The sequence below is a fragment of the Sus scrofa genome, chromosome 12 (assembly GCF_000003025.6).
Source record: "Sus scrofa isolate TJ Tabasco breed Duroc chromosome 12, Sscrofa11.1, whole genome shotgun sequence".
In the NCBI taxonomy this organism is placed as follows: domain Eukaryota; kingdom Metazoa; phylum Chordata; class Mammalia; order Artiodactyla; family Suidae; genus Sus; species Sus scrofa.
The window spans coordinates 3,391,911-3,417,196 of NC_010454.4; the positions used below are offsets into that span (position 1 = coordinate 3,391,911).

At 57.1% G+C, this 25,286-nt stretch overlaps 1 protein-coding gene across 4 annotated transcripts in view; it reads left to right on the forward strand.

The window, feature by feature from the left end:
• The window catches only part of CYTH1 (cytohesin 1), a 76,380-nt gene that overhangs the window by 35,646 nt on the left and 15,448 nt on the right, over positions 1-25,286 (forward strand). Inside the window, exons 1-7 of one of the 4 annotated variants that reach the window (XR_002336946.1) lie at positions 797-1,374; positions 19,643-19,725; positions 20,995-21,059; positions 23,497-23,563; positions 23,761-23,879; positions 24,125-24,205; positions 25,041-25,153. Coding sequence is in view for 3 of the 4 variants with exons in the window: in XM_005656903.3 (XP_005656960.2) it covers positions 1,347-1,374; positions 19,643-19,725; positions 20,995-21,059; positions 23,497-23,563; positions 23,761-23,879; positions 24,125-24,205; positions 25,041-25,153 (556 nt within the window). In the remaining variant the exon portion in view is untranslated. Of the gene's footprint in view, positions 1-796; positions 1,375-10,803; positions 10,940-19,642; positions 19,726-20,994; positions 21,060-23,496; positions 23,564-23,760; positions 23,880-24,124; positions 24,206-25,040; positions 25,154-25,286 lie in introns of those variants that run through there. The other 3 variants (XM_005656903.3, XM_013989852.2, XM_013989851.2) reach the window with 3 other exon arrangements.

Consider the following 25,286-nt stretch of genomic DNA (forward strand, 5'->3'; position numbering starts at 1 on the left):
AAAGAGAGATACAGAGAGAGTTAAGTTTTTTTTTTTTTTTTAAGGGCCGCACCCGTGGCATATGGAGGTTCCCAGGTTAGGGGTCGAATTGGAGCTGTAGCTGCCAGCCTAAACCACAGCCATAGCAATTCGGGATCCAAGCCGCATTTGCAACCTACATGACAGCTCACAGCAACACCACATCCCTAACCCACTGATTGAGGCCAGGGATCGAAGCTGCATCCTCATGGACACTCGTCAGGTTCATTTCTGCTGAGCCACGATGGGAACTCTGCGAGTTAAATATTATACATGAAAGAGAGAGAATGAGAATGTAGTACATAAAAATATGGAAGAATATGAAGAATATACACCGACATGTCATCAGCGATTACCCCAGGGTGACAGGATTAAACCTCTCCCCTCACTGCCATAACCTAACTTCCACAAGGAGCCTGTGTCATGATTATAACAAGAGCATGCCCTAAAGAGCAGCTGGGAGTTCCCGTTGTGACTCAGCGGTAACGAACCTGACTAGGATCCATGAGGACGCAGGTTCGATCCCTGGCCTCGCTCAGTGGGTTAAGTATCAGGTGTTACTATGAGCTGTGGTGTAGGTCACAGATGCGGCTCAGATCCGGTGTTGCTGTGGCTGTGGTGTAGGCCAGCGGCTACAGCTCCAGTTAGACCCCTAACCTGGGAACCTCCATATGCCACGTGTGTGGCTATAAAAAGAAAAGAAAAAAAGGGGGGGGGGAGAATGGCTGGGTTTGAACCTAGACTGGGGATGCCATTGAACTTACCCTGGGAGTGATACCCGAAGATTTTTTGGGGGGGTGGCCACTAAAGCCTGCCTCCTGCTTTTCTCCTGTGACCTCATGAGGTCTTGGAATGATTAGGATCTCTTAGTCACACTCTGGGGAAATGCGCTGTAATCTCATCGTGAGATGACCGGGGTTTTAAGTGATTCACTCCAAGAAAGTCCTTGGGGGGTGAGAAGAACGCCTTCTCCGCTCTGTCTGTCACTTCGGCTGAAGCTGAGCAAAGCCCAGAAGAGCCTCTGCTGCTCCCTGGACTCCAGCGTCAGACGCTTGCCAGGGCGGAGCTGGTTAACCTCGAGGAAGTTACTTGAGCTTGACTTCAGGAACTGGGTGGTGGCAGTGAGCTGGGAGGGACGCCGCCGTGGCTGGAGGCCGATTGGCCCAGGAGCGCGGCCGCAAGCTCCCCTAGTCCAGGAAGCAGCTCGGAGCCGCGGGTGGGCCCGCAGGTGGTCCTGCCCCACCCAGCCCTGCCTCCCAGGGCACCTGGGCCGAGCTCTCCTTTGAAGAACGAGCCCCGCCACCTTCGGGGCGGCCGCGGGGGGAGAGATGGTCCGTCAAACCGAGGAGGGGGCTGGTGAGTCCCGGTGTTGCCTGGGCGAGTGGGGCGGGGGTTGGCGTCTCTTGATCAGCGTGGAAGGTCTGCGAGTCGCCGCCTCTTGGGGGGGAGTGCCGACTGAGAGAGGTGGGGGGGGAGGGGGAGGGGAGAGCCCGTTGTGACACGGAAGCTCCCCCCCCACTCTTCTTGCCTACGCGCCGCCCTGCGTGTGGCTCGGTGGCCTGTGCCCTCCTTCTCGGCGACCGTGTCTGTACTTCCGGAGTCTGGGTGCCTGTCCTAGGAGCTCTGGAGTTGCAGGTACCCCCAGAGCGCGTGTGACCCCGCGGAAGGAGGGGCGTGGGAGACCGGGCGGAAAGCACCGGTGGGGCTTCCTCTGGGGTGTCCCCTCCCCGCCCGCCCGCGCTGTCACCAGCTGGACGCTGAGTAAAGGGATGACACGGTTCGTGGATGGTAAGTCCCGAAAGTTTTTGCAGAAGAACTGGCTTCGAGGAGCCTGGGTCAGGGCTCTCGCGTGTCCTGACGTCAGGGGCTGGCTGGGTGTGGCGCTTTCGTGGGTGCCTTCCCTGGGTGACAAGGACGTGAGGCTGCCCTTTAAACGTAAGACAGCTTGCAGCCAGTAACGAGTGACAGGAATAGGTCTGAAACGCACGTTAGGATGTTTTGCAAAGCGGCTCATGGCTTTGAAAGTGTTGGGGCTCCTTTTTATGCCTTTCCTCGTCGGGCGCACCATGCGGCACGTCTCCAGGTGCCGTCTCTGCTGGGCGGGGCGTGGACCACATCCGTGGGGTCCCGTGGGGGCGGCCCCGGGAGAGAGGGCAGTGGGTGTTGGTTCATAACGCTGTGCCGGCAAAGAGGGGGCGGTTGCGAGAGGCGATTCCGGGTCAGGGCTGAGCCGCCCCCGTGGGAGTTGTCTCGGAGGGGAGTCCGCAGTAGCCCAGGTCTCTGGTGCACAAGGGGCCCTCGTGCCCGTGGAGGAGGACGCTCGCCGATGGCGCCTGGCCTGGGCAGTGGGCAGACGCGACCACCACTCCCTGAGCCGGTCCTTCCCTCTGACCGCTGCTCCTGCCCTGGCCTGGCCTCAGACCTGCCCGGTGGCGCTGTTCACCAGCCACTGCAAACTCGAAAGTAAGGGGGCCCGTGTTGTCGGCCTCTCCCATGTCGGAGGCTTTAGCTGAAACGCAGCTGCTCAGGGTGCGCCCTTGACGCAGGGGTGACGTGGGGCCGGGTGGTTTAGAGGCGGTTAGCAGGCAGCGTTGCTTTGACAGGTGGCTCTCTGTCTCCCTCAGTCCCCCTGGGAGAGCTTGGTCGTGTGGTCTCTTTGGGACGAGAGGGAGGCAGTGTCGCGAGGCATCGAGGGGAGATGTGGAGGTGGCATCAGGCAGATGTGAGCGTGAAGCGAGCTCGTGGCCTTTCTGGGCGGGTCCATGGTCTCCCCCGGGAGAGCGAGGTGCCAGCGTGTTGCTGCTCTCGCCGCGGCGTGGACTAGCTTGTTACCCAGAGAGGCTCCAAGACGGGGGAATCAAGTTTGACAAATGGCTCGGAGTGCCCGCTGTGGCACAGCAGGATTGGTGGCATCTCGGAAGCGCTGGGAAGCAAGTTCCATCCCCGGCCTGGCGCAGTGGGTTAAGGATCCGGCCCTGCCACAGCTGCGGCTCAGGTCTGAGCCCTGGTCCCAGAACACCACATGCCACACGGTGGCCAGAAGCCCCCGTGGTTCTAAAGAAGCCCAACTCCGCCTGCCCCACAGTCCGCGGTCGCCGTCCTGCTGCAGACGAGGCGTCGCCTCTGGTTCTCCCGACCGCTGACTTCCACTCTAGCCGTGCAGCCGTGTGCCAGCGGAGAGCAACCATTTCACTGAACTGGGCACCATTTTCTTTCCTGCTTGGGCTGTTTAATGGGCTATTTATTCGTCCTTTTGTTTTGTTTTGGCCTGGGGCATGTAGAAATTCCTGGGCCAGGGATCGAACCTGCACCCTAGGACCATATCACAGCGGTGACCGTGCCAGGTCCTTAACGGCTGGGCCAGCGGGCACCTCCTAATCTGCTCGTTTTAGTGTTTGTTCCCCTTTGATTAACCTTTGACCCCTCTCTTTGGGAAGGACTCTGAGCTCCTTGGTGTGTGGGACACACAGCCCTCACCCGTGCACAGAAAGGCTTTCTGCCGGGTGTCCTGGGCCCCACCTGACGTGTGTTCGCCGTCCCTGGCACCTGGCCTCTCCCTGGCCTTTCCCTTGTGCAGGGCACGTCCGGGGCTACTTAATCCCAGCCCCGAGCACAGGCTGGGCGAGTGCAAGGGCGGGGTGCTGATTCTGCTGAGCCCTCAGCCAGTGAGCTTGAGTTGGGCTCAGTCTGGAGTTGTTTGGCCAGGAATAGTTTAATTAGAATTTCAGCTCTGGAGACTCTTCACACTCAAGGAGTCTTACCTCCCCTAGAAACTGGAGGTAACAGTGCATAGTTCATTGTCAGGAAGTGTGCAGAGTTCGTGGTTGGACTTTATTGTCAAGTTCAAATGAAAATGAAAAAAGATTTGTAAGCTGTGGACACGCTGTGACTCTAGGGCAGAGTTACGTGGGAAAAGGGGCTGGAGAGCGCAGAGTGGCTCTCCTTTGGGATAGTGGGTTTTCAGGTTGCATCTGAAGTAGTCTCTCCGGTGTTAACTCACCCCTCATCCCCTCCTGTTCTCTAAATGTGTTGCTTGTAGCCGGGCCAGCCTCACGTTGGGCAGGTTGCTTAGGCGGAGGCGCGTGTCAGGAGGAGAAGTTAAGGTGCTATGAGTGAGCACCCCCCAGATACTTCTCCCTCCCTCATGGGCTGAGGCTGTATTTTTCAAAATCAGAAGTGGTGACATCTTTATTTTTAAGCGGGAGCGCCTGGCGTTGCGCAGAGCACACATCTCAGCAGACCTGCAGAACCATCTGCCACGACCAGCTTTGAAGGGACTGGCTCTGGCTGAATCTTTTTTCTTTTTTTTTTTTTTTTTTTGGTCCTCTTAGGGCCTCACCTGTGGCATATGGACATTCCCAGGCTAGGGGGCGAACCGGATCCATAGCCACGAGCCTACACCACAGCCACAGCAACGCCAGATTGGAGCCGCATCCACAATCTACACCATAGCTCACAGCAACGCCAGAACCTTAACCCACTGAATAAGGCCCAGGATTGAACCTGCATCCTCATGGATACTAGTTGGGTTCTTAACCCGCTGAGCCACAACAGGAACTCCTGGTCTGAATTTCATAGGCTCTCTGGGAGACAACCAGAGCGAGTGCCTGGTGCTGAATGGAGGGTCAGAGCTGCCCTTTCTTCTTGATGAAGGAGGGGGACAGCATCGGGCTTGCGTGCAGCTCTGAAAAAAGCATCTGAGGCTCGCAAGTTCTCTTCATTGTGGAATATGAAGCATAGGGCTGGCTGCCAGTGGCTGGGGCCCAGGTCCCAGAGGCAGGTGACTGCGGGGGCAGCAGGTGGGGTTGTCCGAGGAGCCCGTGTTGTGGAAGGAAGAGCTGGGCAGTGTGGGTCTCGGCAGGACACGTCTGGAGCCCTTACCAGCCTGCGAGGCAAGGCGGGTGCTGTCGGCCTTGTGGCCCAGGACCTTGTGGTCCAACCCTGCCCGTGGCTCTGGAAGGTTCGCTGCCAGGACCCGCATACACTCGGCTGTGGTTACACTAAGAGCGGAGGGCTAGACCTGGGGGAGATTGCTTCGAGTGTCCAGTTCTCACGTGTCCCTTGCATTTTGACCCCTCCAGAGCCGCGTCACTGAATGTACATTGTTCTGGTCGCTCCTCTCTGTCTGCTGCAGCCCAGTCGCGGTTTCCTTTCTAGAAAAAGACTCTTGTCACGGCTGCTCTCTTCTCCCATCACCTTGTGGAGAGGGAGCTCAGATGGGGCCGTCTTGCAGTGGGGACAGTCACGAGAGGCGGGGGCCACAGCCTGCGGGGCGCGGAGGCTGGCCAGGTGCTGGCGTCGAGCAGCGCCGCTGAGAGGTGTGCCTTCGCCCTCTGTGTCCCCCCGGAGCCCGGGCTGGGGTGGCAGAGTCAGTCCCGCTGCCCCAGCTCTGCTCACGGTCAGGACTCACCCCCTGGCCTTCCCTGCTTACGAAGACGACGTCCTGGCCCTTCCTCTACAGAGAAATTGTGACAGCTTAACTTCCGACCTGGAAACGCAGCGTGTTTCATTTCCAAGGCAGAGGCTGTCTCTGCGCCTCCGCTTTCTGGCCTCTTAAGTCTCTTCTTTGCTTCCTCTGTTAAGGGCTGAGGACACAGCTTCACAGAGACCAGCAGGAATGCCATGTACGGGAAACCAGGGTGTGATGGTGTGGTTCCCGCGGGGGTCACGGGTTACACGGCCTGCGGTATGTTTCTTCTGCAGAAGGAGCACGCGGGCATCAACCCGAGCAGGTGTTTGGGGGTACGCGGCTGGTGACACTGCCATGTTTTCTCTGAGTAGAAATTTCAACATAAACTGTCGCCTTCGTTGTGGGTCCGGATGCACAGAAAGGTATACAGTGAAGCGTTGCTTCGGTGGCCCTGTCACACGCCTTGTCTCCGAAGAGGGTCGCCGTGGACAACTGCTGGTGTGTCCTGCTCAGTGGGGTGCGTCTTCTGGCGCAGGGGCTGCGCGTGCCGTCCCGCGCTTCCCGTGGCACTGAGTCTGGGAGATCTTCCTGGCCTGGCGTCCATCCGCAGCTCCTCCTTCCCGCTGCCCGGATGGTGTGTCGTCGTTGCCATTCTTGTGCTTTGGGGAACGTGCCCAGCAGGTCACTCGGGGGCCGGGGGACTGCAAGGCAGGGCACCGCGAGGGGGCCCTGGTTCACCATCCCCGCAGCACCCCGCCTGCCTGCCCGTTGCCCCTCGGCCATCGGACACTTCCTTCGGGCGGACTGCTGGTGGTCCTGTTTTAATTTTGGAGAGTTGAAAGGTCATTGGCATTTGCCCAGCCTGTTTCTCTGTGTGCATCTGCCTTTTCTGTCCGCCGCTGGTTGTGTTCCCCCGTGTCTCTGTGCTCTGTGCGCTGCTCTCCGTGTAAGAAGCTAACCTCTGCCACGGGGTTCGTGCATCTGTCGTCCTGGCTCTTTGCATCTGCGCTCATGGAGCTTTATTTTCCGCTCCGAAGCCGAGCGGACTCTCTGAGATTGTGACCATATTAACCCGTGCTTTATTCTCGAGTTTTTGTGGTTTCTTTTTTGACATGAAAATCTGATTCAGCTGCATTTATTCTTAGGGAAATGAAGTTGGCATTCAGCTTAGTTTTCCCTCAAGTGACTAGTTGGCTAATTTCTCCATCCCCATTGGCTGAATAATCCTACTTTTCTTTCTGTTTTTGTATTTTTTCTTTATATTTTCTTCATGAGATTTTGTGACTTGAAAGGCCACCTCTGGGGAGTTCCCGTTTTGGCTTGGTGGTTAACGAACCCAACTGGTGTCCATGAGGACGTGGGTTTGATCCCTGGCCTCGCTCAGTGGGTTCAGGATCGGCGTTGCTGTGAGTGTGGTCTAGGTCACAGACTTGGCTTGGATCTGGCGTTGCTGCGGCTGTGGTGTAGACCGGCAGCTACGGCTCCAATTTGACCCCTAGCCTGGGGGCCTCCATATGCCACAGGTATGGCCCTTAAAAAAAAAAGAAAAAAAAAGGCAAAGGAAAGAAAGAAAGGCCACCCATGTCTTTCAGTGCTTCTTGAGGTTCTTTCCGGCTGGTTGTCTTCTCCGGTGCTGGACTGTCAGGTCACTGCCGCCGCACAAGCTGTGATGTGCGGACACTCCCCGCCCCCGCCGCCTTCTTCCTCCCCAGAGGTTTCTGGGCTCTTCATCCACACCCTCTCCTTACGCGCTCGGACGCCGTTTTGTCTGTCCCACTTGGTGAACCTCTCGGTGGCGAGGTAAAGAGCGTTTTTAGAAACGCCGCCCGTGCCCAGGAGAGCCTCCCCTGGTGGGGGCTCCGTCCTTTGCTCAGCTCTCGCTGTTTTCCCAGCGGGCCTCTCCTCCTGCCACGCGCATCATGCCACTTGGGGGCAGTTTGCCAGGGTTTGGGGTCGAATCGAGGGTCCGACTGCGCTGGAGGAAGAAGGCCTTTCCTCGCACGGGTCAGCTTGCCTCCTCCAGCGGGCAGCGGAGGGGCGTGTGCCACCCTGGGTCTGGGGGCTCAGGGCCTTGCCCACCCGGCTGCGTCCGCTCCGTCCTCCCCGAGGGCCGTCCCTGCAGAGGGCAGGAGGGAGCGGAGCGGCCGGCAGGGCCTGGGTCCGTGCCCCCAGCTCCTCCCACGCTTCCCTCCAACCTCAGAGACCCTCCTCTGACCCTGGGCAGCTCGGACGCGGGTTGGTGTCCGTGTGCGGAGCCTGCTTTCCTCCTTGGAGGTTAGACGGGAGCGCCGCCCTCTCAGAGCGGGAGCAGGAGCCCGTCTTGGCGTCTTTGGAGAAGACTTCATGCTTCTAGCTTTTACTAAAGAATAATCCAGCGCCTTCCAGGCCCGGAGCGGGTTGGTAGAAGCTCCCGCCTGAGGTTCACGTGACAGAGGCGCGGGGCCTGGCTGGCCAGGCGGCCGGGGCTGGTGCGGGGCCCTTGCCCGGGTGACAGGGTTGGCGAGTTGAGGGACAGAGATGCGTTGCCTCTCAGGAGCTGTCTGGGCTCAGGGTCCCTGCGGCTGGGGCGAAGTTGTGCTGCCTTGGACGAACACCGTGTCCTCGTCACTGCCCCCTCAACAGCACAGGAGAGCTGTGGGTCCCTTTCTCGCAGTGCCCCTCAGGCCGCTTCCACGCTCTGCCCTGCCTCCCGCTCAGCGACGCAGCAGCCCAGGTACCTCCCGGCCGCCCTCAGAGGACACGGTGTGACGTGTGCAGTTTCCCAGGCGTTTCCAGTTCCTTCTTCTTTTCCTTCGTTGGCGTCGGTCGCTGTCCCACTTGGCCTCAGCTCTGTGGGGCCTCCTGGGACAACCTGGCCGCCCGCTTCGCTGTCGCTGACCCCGTAAGCACCCGTCGCCAGCAGGAATGCGGCACTTAGATTCTTCTCTAAAAGGAGCAGCAAGATAGAAGCTCCTCGGGGCCAAGCCCATGTCTTCTCGTCGTCGTGTCTCTTCTGCAGCAGCTGACGGGGCGACTGATTTATGGGCGGTAACCTTCCCCGACAGACTGCTGAACTTTGAGTCCGAGGAAGTAATTTTTTAAAGCTCTTATTTTCTCTGTTGGTAGATTTCCTGAGCTTACTGGCCTGCGAACGGTCTCTTTTTCCCATCTTGGTGGGGACTTCCCGGGCCTGATGTGGGGCCACTGAGTCTCCATCGTCTTCTGTAGGTGGGAGGCGGGCCACACGGCAGACTTCCTGGCCGTGGCCTTTCCCTCCAGCCTCTCTCCGTGGCCTTTCCCTCCCTCTCCTTGCTTTCTTGGTTCATGCTGTCCGTGCCGAGAATTGACAGTTGTGTGGGCCTTGCTGCCAGCCGGCCTGGCCTGGGTTCACGCCCAGGCCTTTGCCCAGGCTCACAGGCTGCAGTTCAGCCCAGCAGTGGCGCCTCTGCTGCTCAGTCCTGGCTGGGGACTGGAAGGGGCGCCTCTGCATCCCGGCCGAGTCTGGCACAGGCAGCTGGGGTGGCATCTGCGGCCGGGAGTGCACCCTTCGGACGGTGCAGAATGCTGTGAGGGGATTTACACTTTCTACTGGCGAGCTAGAGCTTAATTTCAGGGACAGATGAGCCCCTGGGAACATGCTAACCGGCATGCCACAGACATGTTCGGAGGCGTGGGGAAGGCCATTCAGTGACGGTCAGCTTGTGGAACAGAGGAGGTTCCCTGTGAGAGCTGAGCCTCTGGACAGCGAGAAGGAGGCGGAGACAAATTGGCCACAAGGAGCCCTGCTGGGCCGGGGAGGAGGGATCGCCCCACCCCGGGGCCAGGTGCGGGGAAGGGGGGGGAGGCTGCCAGATCCAGCGGCCCAAGGGGACTCTCAGTCCACATGTTTGCTGAAAACGTGTCTCCTTCTGCAGCTGAGAGTAAAGTTTCATAATTTTAGGGTGTATTTTTCATGAATTTGGTATGATTCTTTTAGATGAGAACTGCCATTTTGACACAAAAATAAAATTGCTTATATTGTGGCTGTTTCTGTAAAGACAGGCTGGGCTGCAGAGCCTAAGTGTTTGGTCAGGTGTGGTGACCCCGTCATGGTGACGGGGAGAGCTCAGAGCATGGGGCCCATGTTAGCCTGGGTGAGTGGGGGTCCCCAGGACAGAGGACTGCAAGGCAGGGGAGGGCGCGGGGTTTGTTGCCTATCTGGAGCACAGAATTTGGCAGCGTCTGGAGGCGTTTGGGGTTGCCCTCTGGGGGTGGCAGGTGTTGTTGGCGTCCTGAGCGTGGAGGCAGCAGTGCAGCTACACAGCCTGCAGGGCGCAGGATGCCCTCCTCTCGGAAAGGTGCCCACCCTGCCAGTAGTGGTGAGATCGGAGAACCTCATCTAGTGCAGTGATTTCTCTTCTCTTTTCTCCTCACTTGTGTGGCACTTGTTTTAAAATCCTTATGTCTCTTGGTAGTCAGAGACAGCCCTTCCCAGAGGGGTCTGCAGACACCACCTGCAGCTGGCCGGGTTCTGGTTTCACGAGGGGCCGTACCTGTGAAAGTGCGTCTTGGGGGCTGGGGTCCCAGATCTGCGTGTCTGACGGTGCCCTTGGTGCCCCCCGCCTTTCTGGAGTTGGAGAGCCACTCCTTTCCAGTGGTGGGGATGTTTCTCGTCACCAGCCATCTTACCGTGTGGTCCCTGGACCCACCAGCCCCATCACCCTTAACCAGAATGTAGTGGGACGTGATACTGCAGCCTCTGGTGAGGAAACCCCAGGCCAGTGTGTGGAGATAGCGGCTGGCACAGGGACTGAGTGGGAGGCTGGGGCATCCCACGTGGAGACAGGGGCCCAGGGCAGCGGAGGACGGAAGCCGGCTTAGGTCGGAGCAGCCCTGTCTGCATCACTGCCTGCTGCCACGGGGTCGCACAAGGAGGCAGCCTTGTGCCAAGGGATGATGCACGGTGGGCCCTCCCCTTGCGGACCGGCTCTGGAGGGAGAGGGCACCTCAAGGAAGGGTTAACATCCTCCGGTGAAGCCGCCGCCAGCTTCTTGCTTGCGAGGGGGAGAGAAGCCACCGCAGCCTTTGCGCAACCGCTCGCGGGGCGGCCCCTCCCGGCCGGGGGCGGGGCGGGGCGGGGCGGGGGGCGGGGCCGCGGTAATTGCCTTCATGGAAATTAGTCCGGAGCACGGCCGCCGGCCCTCGCTACGAGTGTCCGCCCGGCCACGGCTCCACGCGGCCCTCTCCGTCCACGCCGGCCTTGCCCACCGGCATCGGCACCCTCTCCGCCCGGGTTTCTGCTCCGCTTTTGTCTCCTCTGGCCGCCGCCGCCTCTGCCCCGGCTGTGCGGGCACATATGACGCGCGTGCTCTGTCCCTGCCTCCGCCCGGAGCTGGGGGAGCTGGGGGGGCGGCCGGGGGCCTGGGATCGCGGGGTCGCGCTGCTGGGCCACCATGGCCTCTGAAGCCGAGAGCTGCCACCGGCCTGGGCTTTGACGTCGCCGCCCCGGGTCTGCCAGGATCCTGGGGCCGCAGCAGAGGGGACCCGCCCTGGGTAAGAGGCCGCGTGGGTGGTGCGTGAGCCCATGGCGTGGAGCTGCACCGAGAGCGAGCAGTCCCGCTCTTATGCTGGCGGCTGCTTCTCCGCTTGTCTGCCTGTGGGTTCGCGTTCGGCTTTCCCCGCTTAAGGATTTTCCAGGAGCGCCTTCCCTTCAAAATAGCTGCTGAAGCCTTCGGTGCGGTTCCTTTTAGGCCTGAGATTGAGGAACAAGCTCATAACCAATGTCTGGGGTCCTGCTTTGGTGAGGACGGCAGAAAGCAGAGGGACGAACTCAGGAAGGTCCCCCTCCTGACCCACCCAGGAGTTTTCGTTTTACTCACTTAGAACTCTGGAGCCTTCCCTGGGTGGGGTGGCCCCCTTTCCAACAGTGCATGTAGGCGGGGGCTGGATCCCGCCTCGGTTTCCATGCAGGGGGTCTGTTCCAGCTGCCAGCTGTCAGAGGAGGGAGCTGGTTCAGTCTGCAGACATAGTCGCGGTTTTACAGAGGGCCAGCTTACGGACAGGCTTTAGGAAGGCAGGTGAAGAGAGAGAACTGACTTTTTCAGGCCCCCATGGAGCCTCCTTTTGGAGGAAGGGGTGTGGCAGCACAGCTGTGCAGTGGCGGCTCCTGGCTCTGCCTTGCTGCTCTCTCTGCTTGGATGGGGGGATGGGGGCGGGGGCGGAGGCGGGAGGGCCCGCTGGGGTGGGGACTCCCAGGCTCTCCAGAGCGGGTGGGGGTGCGGGGCCCTCCGTGTTGTCTCAAGGAGCCCAAGGCGGAACACAGATTTCAGTTCCTAGGGTCCTTTCAAAGGCAGCCTTGGAGACAGGTTGGGAGTTAGGCGTCTGGAAAGAGACTGCTGCAGTCTTCCAGCGGTCAGACACTGCTGCTGGCTTTGAGAGAAGGTTGAGGTTCTGAAAGCGATTATTTCCCAGTTTTCAGCTTTTATTGAAAGCAGATGTTAGCTTTCTTTGACCAAACCAAACTTGGGATAAGATTTTATGACTTTGCTTCTTTTACTACCTTGAAATGCGACCTCCTTTCTCCTTGTTTAGCTAGTTAAATCATCACATTATGCAGACTCAATCTTTGAGTTCTAGAATTTATTAGCTAAGCATATTGATTTTCTTCTCTGTGTCAGGCGAGAAGATAAAGTATCTTGCTTTCCTGAGACAGTCCATGGGGCTGTTTCCCGGACATCTGCGCCCTGGGAAGGACAGGGACGGTGGCAGGCCCATTCGAGCTTCAGGAAACCGGGGTGGGGAGAGGTGGTCACGGAGCAACTAGGCGAGGACATGACGCAGGTGTCGCCCCAGACCCCCAGTCCCTGGGCAGAGTCTGGTCTCGGTCAGCGAGGCCTGAGCTGTCGGGTTAGCGCTTAGATGAGGTGTCTTTAGACTGAGCCAGGAGCTGCGTTTGCCTTAAAGATGCGGGTTATGGTAGTAGAATCTTCCCCATACTTGTAGGTGGGAGACTGGGTGGTTTCTGCGTGGAAAGGGTTTATGCCAGAAGTGGAGGCACTCACATTGGCGGTTTGCTGGAAGGCTCTTCTCTCTGCCCATGTTGAATGTCAGTTACGCCAGTTTAATTCTCGTCGGTCCTGTTCATGGGTCTCAATTTTTTTTAATATCTTAGGAAGTAAATGGGTGGTGAGACACTTTCACAAGCTTTACGCAAAGTCAAAGCAGAGCTTCTAGGGAAAGGGACTGAGGTGAGTAGAAATCAGGAGGGCAGGTTATTACTATTAAATTTTTGGCTGTTTTGTTTGGTTTGCAAGTTTCTATGGTAAAACATACGTCACATAAAACTGGGCATCTTAAGTGTACAGTTCAGTGTTATTGAGTACCTTCGTATTGTTGTGCAGCCATCATCACTGTCTGTCTTTAGAACTTGTGCAAAACTGAAATCCTGTCCTCATTAAACCCTGACTCCCTATTCGCCCTCCCTCAGCCCCAGACACCCGCCCGCCTTTCCACCTTTTGCCTGGGAGTTTGGCTTCTCTAGGGATTGCTTGGGAGTGGAGTCGTACAGCTCTGGTCCTTTTGGGGCTTCTTTCACTAGTGTGGTGTCTTCTGGGTTCCTTCGCACTGTAGCATGTGGCAGAATTTCCTTCCTTTTTGAGCAGAATAATGTGGTATTACTTTTTTTTTTTTTGCATGTGGTATTACATTTTGCAAAGGATTGACTTAGTAGGAGGGAAGGAACAGTTTCCCAGAGTCAGCGGCCTGTCTCGAGAGGTGCGAGGTGGTTCGGTCACCACACCGTTGGCCGTATGTGTGTCACCAGGTTCTGGGCTAGGTCACGTCCTCCTGCGCCCTCTGGTCTGGGTCTGTCTCCAGGAGCGAGGCTGTCGGTGGAGCCCCTTAGTCACCCTTGCTCTGTTTCACAGCCTCTCCGTTACCTTGGCCTGCGGGCCCTGAGGGTGGGTTGTTTCCTTCCCCTTGTCGTGGGATCTGACCTCATGGATTGCTGACGTCAGCACAGGGTTGGGAGTTTTGTGAAAGTTTACTGAACGTTGGTGTCTCCAAAACCTGAGTTCTTTCTGACTTCTGAATTTTTCCACGGCGCTGGGATCTCCCGGGAGACCAGGTGACTCCCCCCGCGGCCCACACAGAGCCAGTGTCTGACCTGAGCGTCTGCACTGGCCGGTGCTTGGGCCCTTTGACCTCTCTCTTTGGAGGCAGTAGACACACCGCCTTGCCTTCAGTCCCAGATTTGTGCTCTTGCACCCAAATCTGTTTGTGAGCAGCTCTTGTTCCCTCTGGAGCAGTGACAGTTTCTGGAGAAGGTACAGGGAGGCCCGGCTGCTGCGGCTCCAGGCTGGCAGGTGCTTTCTGAGGCTGTGTGTGTGTTCAGTTTCACGGACACTCCAGCCTGGAAAGGGTTCGGCCTTGCTTAGCAGGGCGCCTGGCCCAGGCCCGGAGGGACCAGACCTGTCTGTCTACCTTCTCCGCGCATGGGGAGAGGGAGGGCCTTCTGGACGCCCGGCCTCCCCTTGTAAAATGTTGCCTTGCTGTGCTGGTTTGAATTTGGCCCTTCCTACACTGAGGCTGGGACTCTGTAGGAGAAGGCTGACGGGTGATGATTAGGGTGGGAAAAATAAGGCAAATGAGTATTTTAAAGCTGAGTGGGGAGACCTGGAGTAGCTGGTGGACCTCCGGGAGCTGTGTCTGGGCTCTGAGTGCAGCTCCAGCACTTGGATGTCACCCCTGGGTCGGGGGACAGATGGCACGGTCCCGTTTGACGGGCAGTCGCCCGTCTTCCTGCTGTCAGAAGAACTGCCTTTTCGGTTGAACTTCAGGTCTCCCGGCACCCGCCCACGGCCGCTGGGGAGGGAGAAGCTGAGCTGTGACTGCTGCAGTAGCCAGAGCTGGCGGAAGGAGGATGCTGTCCCTTTAAGACCGTCTCCTTTGTATGCGCTGGATGGAGCTGGTTGCAGCTCTGGGTCTCTGCCGGGTAAAATCTGCAGAGCCACATTTAAATAAAGAAATAAATAGAAGCTTCCCTGTGTGGCTCTTCTATTCACTGCCGAGCACAATGGCCCCTTGTTGTTGGGGGCTCTTTAATCCCCTTCATTAAACTGGAACCCTGCGAGGGGCTGGCGAGGGGCTGCCGCTGGGCTGGTCCCGCGCTGTAAGCAGGACACCTCGTAAATTAACCTTTGCAGGCATGAGTTCCCAGCCTCCAGGCCCTCTGCTCCGTGCCCTTTGTGTGCAGGCTGCTGCCTCCCTGGTTGCCATTCTTTTCAGGGGAAGAGGGCTTAGCTGCCTCCCTGGCACAGAAGCGTGGCTGCCGCACGTGGCAGTCGGGGGAGGGGTTGTTTGTTGCTCTGCCATCTGGCCCATCCGCAGATCCCTCACAGTTTAACCCTGGTGGCTGCGCAGGAGAGCCAGGGCACGAGCGGAGAGACGCCTTTCCCAGGGGCCCCCGCTGCCTTCTCAGAGACTCTAGGTGCCGCGTGGACGTGGTGGCTTCTGAGCACCGCTGTTCCTTTCCCGTCCTGGCCGCGGCCTGCCAGGCGCCTTGGGACGCCGGCCGGGTTCCTGGGGCCGTTCTCCCCTCCAGCTCTCGAGCCGTGGTTTTGACTCTTCTTCATGCTGCTAAATGACATTAAGCATTTTGTCGGGGGAATTCTTTTTTTTCTCATGGGCAACATGAGAATGACAGCTTGAGCTGAAGATTTGGTGTCTCATTGATAAGTTGAGCAGAGGAAAATGCATTTATGAAAATGTGAGATTTTTTTTTTCCTCAAAGCAAAATTCCACGAGAAAAAATGAGATCTAAATCTGCTTTTTTGGGGGGAAAGTTCTCAAGTGATTTGTTGAACCCAAAGGGAAGCAGCGCCGTGCTTTAAGGTGACCGAGGGCGGTGTGGAGAAGCCATTGAGAGACGGCGCGGGCAGTGTCCAGAGACTGCCGCGGAGTCAATGCGAGCAACTGTCTCGCTGGCTCTGACTGCACGTTGGTAGAAGCATCTTCTGTCTGCCCCTGGGACGGAGAAGACCTATCTTTTCTAGTAAGCACAGGCCAACATTTTAATTTTTCCTTTAAAAAAAACAGCAGTGGCGTTCCCATCGTGGCGCAGTGGAAACGAATCCACCTAGGAACCAACTATGACGTTGCGGGATGGATCCCTGGCTCGCTCAGTGGGTTAAGGATCCCGCGTGGCTGTGGCTGTGGTGGAGGCCGGCAGCTGTAGCTCCGACTCAGCCCCTGGCCTGGGAACCTCCATGTGCCGTGGGTGCCGCCCTAAAAAGCGGGCAGCCTCTCCAGTGCCCTCCTGTTCACTCTGGCCCACTGCTCCGGACAGCGGTCTTCTGGATCTGATCATCTCTGCCCCGTGAGCCGTCCGTTGGCTCAGCGTCGTTTCCCTTCAGAGTTTAGAAGCCTCCGCTGTCCGGGGCGGGCACCCGCTGTTCTGGGAGCCCGAGTCTCCACTCGTGGGCGGTCTGGTTCCCTCTTTACTCCTCATCCTCCTGCTTCTGAACTTTGCTCTCAGGATTTCTCTGGACGCTTCCACCTTGTTTTCCCGAGTGAACGGCCCTCTTGCTTATTATATTTTGATGTGCCGCTTTTTTCAAGGCTCTTCTTTTGCTCTTTGTTCTGCGGGAGCGCCTTAACTCTGTCTTTTATTAGTCCCTTGTTGACCTCTCTTATTTTGGAAGAGGCCAGAGGGGAAGATGCATTTAATGTCCCAGAGCTTATTCTTTTTCTGTAGTTGCCTCCTTTTCAGAGTTTCCTGTTCTTGTCAAGTTTTCTGCTCCGGGGGCAGGTTGGGGCGGTCTTCTCCCGGCCCCGCTGTTTCCCTTCCGGGCTGGAGGCTCGGCCGTCTCTGTGGGTGGAGAGGCGGTGTGGCAGCTCTGGGTGTGGGGACGGGCGGGGAGCAGAAGTGACCTCTCCATGGGACCGTTCCAGGCCCCCCAGCTGTGGGGCTAGAGGCCCCGCCCCGGGCACCCTCCCCCGGCGCGCTCACCTCCAGGCAGTCCAGGCCCTTGGTGTTTGCCTGTGCCAGGTACATATTCGGCACCTCGGGCACTGTGGACACGGCAGTGACAGGCGTGCGAGGTCCCCGCCCCCGAGGACTCTGCTCAGGAGGTGTTGGCGCTCTGCCTCCCCAGTCCTGGGAATTTGCCCGCGGCGCCTCTGCCCTGGGAGACGGCAGGTGTGTACCTCTTCCCCGTTCGTCTCCTCTCTCCAAAGCAGAGGTGGAGGGCGACAGGCACAGTTTGAGGCTGTCCTGCAGAAGCTCGATTGTGACCTTCCGGAAAGCTGTCGTGTATGTGTGTGTGTTTGTGTGTGTGTGTGTGAGCGCGAGCCCTGAACGCCTGGGTGCTTAGGTTCTGAGAAGGAAGCCTCCACCGAGAGTTGCCACCGGGGCAACGGCTTCTTGAGACACACGCTCTTGCCTCGTGGTCCATTGTTCACCAGCCCTGTCGCAAGGAGCGCAGTCTTGCCTCCGCCTGAGACTCACCGGTGATCCGATCCAGTCGACGCGAGGTTCCGAATCAGAGCCCACCCGTCGCTCCCCCACAGAGCAGCTGTTCAGAAGTAAACCACTGCCTCCCATTTTCACAACCATGTTGTTGGGATGACTGTTTGTCTTCTGGAACCTCAAGAAATTAGTTTCTCAAAGGGAACATCTCATCTTTGAGGACTAGAAGGAAGCCCAGAAACATCCCAGGGAGACCCCGTCAGGCATGCTTTTCTCTCGAATGGGGTTATTGCTTCTCAGAATGGGTTTCGCTCTAACTAGAGCTGGTCCGTTGTCAGCTAACCTTCTCCTGATCCAGCTGTTAGGATGCTCGCCTCCGAGACTCAGTTGAGGCCGCACTTGGAAGGCCTGGGCTGGATTTAGGTGGTCTGTTGGAATCTCTGAATGGCTTTGTCTTCCAGCCTCTCGTATCCTATAAGAGTGTATTTCAAACCCCAGGACCCCGTGCTTTCATTAGGCTACAAAACCAATTTCATGGGCAACAACAGTCACTGTTAAGAAAACTAAGAGTGAAGCAATAGAAAATGTCAATGGATTTCACATGGTGAGGGTATTGTCTTGGATACTGTGTGTAAGGGGGAGGTTGGCTTCTGAAAGCACATGCATTTCTCTTTCTTTTGTCCCCACACTCGTGGCATGTGGAAGTTCCCGGGCCAGGAATCAGACCCGGGCCTCAGTCGCAGCTTGTGCCACGTCTGTGGTAGCGGCCGGATCCTCAACCCGCTGTGCCACAAGGGAACCTCCTCAAACGTCTTTCCTTCCTTCCTTCCTTCCTTTCGTCTTTTTGCCTTTTCTAAGGCTGCACCCGTGGCATATGGAGGCTAGGGGTCTAATCGGAGCTGTTGCTGCCGGCCTACACCACAGCCACAGCAGTGCCAGATCCGAGCCGAGTCTGCGACCTACGTCACAGCCCACGGCAACACCGATCCATAACCCACAGAGCAAGGCCAGGGATGGAACCCGCAACCCCATGGTTCATAGTCAGATTCGTTTCCTCTGCGCCACGACGGAAACTCCTCAAACATGTTTCTTAATTGTGGGTCTTGGAGAGGTTTAAAAGATACTTTTCTAGAGAAGGGTGAGGGAGGAAAAATCAAGGCGTTCTCTTGTAGCACAGAAGGTTAAGGCTTCGATGTTGTCACTGCAGCAGCTTAGGGCACTGCCGTGGTGAGGATTTGATCTCTGGCCCAGGAAATTCATCATGCTGCGGACTTGGGCAAAAAAAAGTTTAAAAAAGGTAAAATCCGCTTAGAATCTAATGTAGCCGACTAACCCATACGGTAGACTTAACTGTGGCCTATCGCTTCCACCCTCTTTTGTTGTCTTGCTTGAGTTTTTTAAATGCTTAGGAGGCAGTGCCCTCCAAAGGTGGTAGAGTGTGGTTCAGGGCCACAGGCGGCCAGTCGTGTGTCTCGTGCTTCCCAGCAGAGCTGTGGCTGTGGGCTGACCCTTAGAATTGTAATATGAGCCACAAATGCCGTGTCACTTTCCCGCAGCCCCGGGGAGAGCAACTAAAATAGTGTATTTTATTCACCGAGTTATCATCTCAGTGCGTAATCGATACAGAATAGTTTAAAGAGAGAGTTCACGTTTTTGGTGAAATCCGATGTGTAGCTTACATACTCAGCACATCCCAGACCGGGTCAGTCACATTTCAAGAGCTTAATGACGACCCGCTGGTGGCGGGTGGCCACCGCGTTCCTTGGTGTGACCGCACCGCAGGCGCCTACGCCTGATGAAGGACGGAAGTGCCCAGGTGCTGCCCCTCCCGCCAGGCTGCATGGGCCCTTTGCTGAGGCCCCAAGGGAGCAGAACCAGCACCTGTGCGCGCCTCCTGAGCCCCCGAGGGCTTGAGGCCCTTGGTGACTACGGCTCATCCTCACGGCAGCCCGGCGCATGGCCGATGGGACCCCCGCGTTCTTAGTGGGGTCATGGCCGGAGCAGGTCAAGGAACTTGGGCCGAGTGGCCCGACTGCCGTGTGCTGGTTGGAGCCCGGGCTCGCCTGATGCCACCACCTGTCTCTCCGCCGACCGCGTGGCTCCCCGCACGCGTGGAAGGGCCGTCGTAGGCTCTTCCAGCCCGAGCCCCGCTCTCACGGGAGATGGAGTCCGAAGGAGTGTGGAAGGGTTTCTTGCCCAGAGCTATGGCGGTGAATTAAGGAACTTAGATCTGATGATAAGAGCTTATTTTAAATGGTATCCAAAAAAAGTTAAAGGGCGTAAAACAGAGAGAAAAGTCCCGTAGCCCTGTCCGCAGAATCGGACACCCTTCCAGTTTGGGGTACACCCTTCTGGACCTGTCCTCTCTACATACTCCTTCCCCACCCCTCCAGCAGTGGCACAAAACTGTCCTTCACGTTGCTTTGCCGTTGCTCCCCTCCCTGCGAGGGTCCCGGCCACTGCCCCCAGCCGGGGTCAGCCCCAGGGAGCGAGCTGAGCCTAGAGCTGGGCTCGCCAGGGGCCTGGCCGCCCAGTTTCATTCCTGACCAACCTCTCACGGGCGGCCTTTCCTCTCCCGCCCCTTCTGACCACTGCTCCGTCGTCAGAGCTGTTCTCTGGGACCCGAGGCCCTTGTGACGTGGGGAGACCTGATGCAGAACGGCAGCCGGAGCGTCCCTGCAGGCACCCACCTCCCCCGGGCTTCTCGCCTCTCCCGAGCTTTCTCGTCCTTTGGGGGCCTCTGGACGCTTCATATCTCCGGCGCGGTAACCTCTCCCTCCTCCCTGCAGTTCCCAGTGACCTGACAGCAGAGGAGCGCCAGGAGCTGGGGAACATCCGGCGGAGGAAGCAGGAGCTGCTGGCCGACATCCAGGTAGGCGGCCGGGCAGCATCTTCCCAGGACACCTGACTGCCCTCGCCGCAGCACTGCCCTGCAGGTTGGGGACCCCTGTGGGCGGGTGCGAATGGAGTCTCCGAGAGGCTGCTTGGCCATCAGAGTGGCCCCCGTCTGCTGACTGCCAAGGGCGCGGGGCCCTGGAGGCGACCCGCACCAGGCTTGAGCTTCGGTCTACCCATGGCCTGGTCTTGGCTGCCGCTCCCCGGCAGGGTGGTTCTCCTCTGAGACTTTGAGCTCTTGGGACTCAGTTTCTTCATCTGGAGACAGGGATGAGCACATCCGTTGCCAGGCTGCCATGAGATGGATCACATTAGCCCGTGGGGATGCAGGTTCTTTTAGAATTCTCTGTGAAGCACGCTGGCAGCTCAGGGTGGGCAGAAGGGGCACACCCTGTAACCCAGGCTGCAGGTGTGGGAGGGAAGCTGGGCCTGCCCAGCGCTGCCGTGAGTTAACTTAGTGTCGCCCCAGTTCTCTGATTCCTGCTTCACTGGTCAATGCTGGGAAAGCCAAGCAGTTCTTCTCTTGAGGCCGCCTCCACCATGGAGGCGCCTCCCCCAGGGCCCATCTGGTGCATCACCCGGGCCTGCTTAGATGGGGAAGGGGGTGGAAGGTAGAGCGTGCATTGTGTTCCCTTTGCCAACCGCTTGGCGGCAGCATCGGCCCGGTACAGGTGCCGCTGGCTGCACAGCCTGGGCCCTGGGGAGTCCCGTGTCCTGGGAGTCTTTTTACTTTTTATTTTTATTTTGCCCTTGTGTTAGGGTTTGGGTCGGGGTTAGGGCGTGTTCTCAGACCAGAAATTGGACCTGGGCCACAGCAGCGAGAGCACTGAATCCTAACCACCAGACCACCAGGGAACTCCTGTCCTGGCGGCCCTCTCTCCCCCTCATGTTCAGTGAGCTGCGGAGCAGCTCTGAGGGGCCGTATCGAGGCAGTCATTTTTCAGTGGAAAATCCGCATTTTACATAGGGTGGACCATCGGCCGCTTCCTTCTCAGACCAAACTCCTCGAGGTGGGAGCTGTCTTTCCCCCTTGGTGTTCCCCAGACGCTTCCTCTCTGGTGGCAGCTCAGTAAACACTTGTTGAGTAGGTGAATTTTCCAAGAATGTTTAGGTTTTGCGGAGGTTGTCTCTCTAAATTTCGTCTTGCTTGATTTTATTTCTGTTTCACGGGAGTTACGTGAGGTGTCGGAGGTTTTCATCTGAGCTGTGTCTTCCTCCGGGTAATCCTGGGCTCTGTGTTTTGCAGAGACTGAAGGATGAGATAGCAGAAGTCGCTAATGAAATTGAAAACCTGGGGTCCACAGAAGAGAGGTGAGTCTGTCTCCTTCCGGGGGTGTGGTGGCCGAGTGTCGCCAGGCTCGGGCCCGGAGTCGCACGCACGTCGCATGTTTGAGAAGAAAGTGTGTTTTCTGCCCACTTCTCCTGGCGAGCACGTCCGTGACCGGACTCCCCGCCTTCTTCGCAGGGGCTCCCCAGGGAGGGCTTGTGATGTCTTTGGAAGGGAAGGGCTGAACCGGAGAACTCGGCAGGTCCCTCAAAGCCTTGAACTGCCCTTAGGCTGTTGTGTGAACTGTTGCTTCCCCTCTCTTGTCCACGTGTTGGTATTTTAGAGTTTCCGGTTTTCCCTTTGGGTAAAGGGAAAGCTTAGTGGATGCCGCTGTGTGTGCAGTTCCGGGATGCTGGGGGCCCAGCTGTGTCTGGGCATCCCTGCAAGTTTGCTTGCACCTCCCGAACCCGAACCCTAACCCTAACCCTAACCCTAAGAGCACATAGAAACGAGAGTACAGTGCAACGCGCCAGGGAGTAAGTATCTGGCAGGTTCTTTTTTTTTCTTGTAACTGCAGAGAAATGCTCGTCACTTAGAGTTTACTTCTGCATGGGGTTCCCAGACCATTTTGTACCCAGCTCACTACATGTCTGTGTTTTTCTAAGCCTGAGTCTCCCTGTCAGGCCTCATGACACCTTTTGGTTTTTTTTTCTTCAAACATGTGCGGCCAGGACCGTCAGGGTTAGTGAAGTGGCCAGCTCATCACGTGAGGTCTATGTATTGTCCATTCTGAATGACACCTTTCTTCCTTTGCACTAAAAAAAGAAAGAAAAAAAAATGTAACTTAAAAGACATGGATAAAGTGGAGTTGATCAGAATTTACAATTTCTGTTCTTATAAAAGTTCCTCTAAAAAGAAGTGAAAAGGTGGAGTTCCCGTCGTGGCGCAGTGGTTAACGAATCCGACTAGGAACCATGAGGCTGCGGGTTCGGTCCCTGCCCTTGCTCAGTGGGTTAAGGATCCAGCCTTGCCGTGAGCTGTGGTGTAGGTCACAGGCGTGGCTCGGACCCTGTGTTGCTGTGGCTGTGGTGTAGGCCAGTGGCTATAGCTCTGATTAGACCCCTAGCCTGGGAACCTCCATAGCTGTGGGAGCAGCCCCGGAAATGGCAAAAAGACAAAAAAAAAAAAAAAAAAAAAAGTGAAAAGGCAAGCCACAGACCAGGAGAGAATATTCACAATACCTGTCTTTGCAGTAGGACTCGTATCCAGACCGTATATAGAAAGAACACATCCAACTTACCAATGAAAAGGCAGCTGAAATAAAAAATGGGCAAAACTCTTGAACAGACACTTTAATGTGTATAATAGACATAGGAAAACTGCTCAGCATCATCGGTCTAAGGAGATGCCACGTCACACCCACTAGGGTGGCTGACATTAAATAGACAGGGGTGGGGGGGCTGGGGGGGGCCTGGTGCTGTTGATAATATGCGGTGTCACTGCTGGGGAAGATGGGCTGGCAGGTCGTCTCGATGTCACCTCTATGGCCGTGCTGTACCCAGCAAGTCAGCCCCCGGTATTTTACTCGAGAGAGAGGAGAGCACGCCCACAAAGAGGCTTGTGCAAGGATGTTTACACTATTCTTAGTTAAAAGAGCCCAAACCGGTACATGGCTTTAAACGGCTACCAGCAAATGAACGGATGGACAGATTAAGGTAATAGATGTTGTGGTTTTTTTTTTTTTTTTTTTTTTTTTTGCTTTTTAGGGCCACACCCTTTGCATATGGAGGTTCCCAGGCTAGGGGTCAAATCAGAGCTATAGCCGCCGGCCTACCCCACAGCCACAGCAACGCGGGATCCGAGCCACGTCTGCGACCTACACCGCAGCTCATGGCAACACCAGATCCTCAATCCACTGAACGCAGCCAGGGATTGAACCCACAACCTCAGGGTTCCTAGTCCGGTTTGTTTCTGCTGCACCGTGACGGGAACTCCTTCTTCTTCTTCCTTCCTTCTTCCTTCTTCTCCCTTCTTCTCCTCCCTCCTTTCTTCTTCTTCTTCTTCCTTCGTCTTCGTCTTCGTCGACGATTCTCTCTCACGGCTACAGCTCCGGGGTGATGCACACGGTCTCACACTGGAGGACGGTGACAGGTGTACCACTCAGTGAGCTTTCTAAACATCCTTGAGGTGTTTACTGAAAATATCACACGATGCGTAGATCACACCCACCAAAGCTCCAAAGCATCCTGTTGAGAAGGAGAGCGCTGCTGCTGCCGCTGCCACTGCCGTGGAAGGAACCAGGGCGCGTGCAGCCAGGGTCAGGGTGTCAGTGACCTCCCGTGGTTAGCCCTGAGCATGCCCGGGCTTTTCTGGATAAATCTCAAAGGCCCTGCAGGTCTGGGGACAGGCGTGGGAGTGCTGTCAGGCTTTCGAGGCTTCCCGGGCGCCTGGAGGGTAAAATGGCTGTGGTGGTGTTGACAGGAAGAACATGCAGAGGAGCAAACAGGTGGCCATGGGCAGGAAGAAATTCAACATGGATCCTAAGAAGGTAAGGGAGCGGCTGCAGCCGGTACCCGTGCTCGGTAAGGTGGGGGGAGCCCAGGGCCTGGGCGAGGCTCCCGCAGCGGCTGCCAGCCCTGCCCCCTGGAGAGCCACCTGCTCTGCGTCCCTGGCTCCCCCGCCCTTCCGCCTCCTGTCCGGGTGCCCGCGGGTCTGAAGCGCCGGGCGTCTCTGCTGTCTCTCCAGGGGATCCAGTTCCTGATAGAGAACGACCTGCTGAAGAACACGTGTGAGGACATCGCCCAGTTCCTGTGCAGAGGAGAAGGGCTCAACAAGACGGCCATCGGCGACTACCTGGGGGAGCGGTAAGGCCCCAGGGTGCGCGCCAGGGGACACTGGTCGGCCGTTGCCTGGAGAAGCAGTCCGGGCCCAGCGGATCCGCAGCTGGTGTGTGCGTGGGCGCAGGGGTGCCTCGCCTGTCCCCCTCCTTGCCACAGGGACCGCCGGGCGGGAGGTGGCCCGGCCGGGGCGGGGCGGCCCTGGCGTCTCCACGTCAGCGTCTGGCCTCTGCCTCCCGACCCGACCCCGTATCTTCTGCTCTTCTTGCCAGAGATGAGTTTAACATCCAGGTTCTCCATGCGTTTGTGGGGCTCCACGAGTTCACCGATCTCAACCTCGTCCAGGCCTTACGGTGAGCGAGCCCCCAACGAGGCGGGTCTCGGGTGGCCTGCGTCCGGTGGGGCGCTTCAGTGAGCTGGTGCCTCTGGCGGTTGTTTGAGTGGCAGACGCACCTTGGAGAGTCGCCGTCTCTTGGCCGGTGGTTAGAAATGACTGGACGGTTAAAGGGAATGAAATCGAAAACAAATTTTGGCGAAACTCTTCCTCGGGTCTTTCATTTCACATTTTGGAAATTAATGAATATTTAAATGTTGAATCTTTCCTAATTTCATTTTAGAAAATCTTAATTTCCTGCCCCAGAGTAGGAGGTAGGAAGTGTGCCCTTCGTTTTAGAAAAAGTAAATGTTCATGTTTTGGCCAAATTTCTTCCTTGGCCTTTTGAGAAGTTGTCATTTGGTATTTTCACTGCTGTGAGTGAAGATACGACTGTCGTGTTTAGTGTTATTTAGGTAGATGACAATGATCCAGAATTAAACCTGTTGGCCACGAGTCTCTTTGACTTAAAAGGATCAGTCGGGAATACTTTAGTAGAAAATCTCTCTCTGCCACTAATCTTTTTTCCTGGAAGTTGGAGTTCTTTTAAAATGAACATTGTCTGTATTTCAGTCTTGTGCACTGGTCTAAGGAGAACTGCTCTTTTGAATAGGAAAATCTTACTTTTTCTTTTTTTCCTACGTACCTTACCTCTGATGGAGAGAACAGAGCTGTGGAGTTCTGTTAGCCTGCGTCTACTCAGGGTTACTTAGCAGGAGGCTGGAGCCCCTCACGGTCCCCTTTGCCCCAGGAACGATTCACGGAGAGAGAAACTGTCTGCCTCAGTCCGGTAACGCCCTGTCTTCTCCTGGCAGGCAGTTCCTGTGGAGCTTCCGGCTGCCAGGAGAGGCCCAGAAGATCGACCGGATGATGGAGGCCTTTGCCCAGCGCTACTGTCAGTGCAACAACGGGGTGTTCCAGTCCACAGGTGAGCGGGAGGCTGCCCGCCTGTGGCGCGCCGCATCCACCGGCTCTGCTGGGCACTAGGTGGTCTCTAAACCAAAAGGGCCTGGGCTCTGGCCTACGGACATTGCTGTCAGTGATACTTAGAGTGCTAAAGA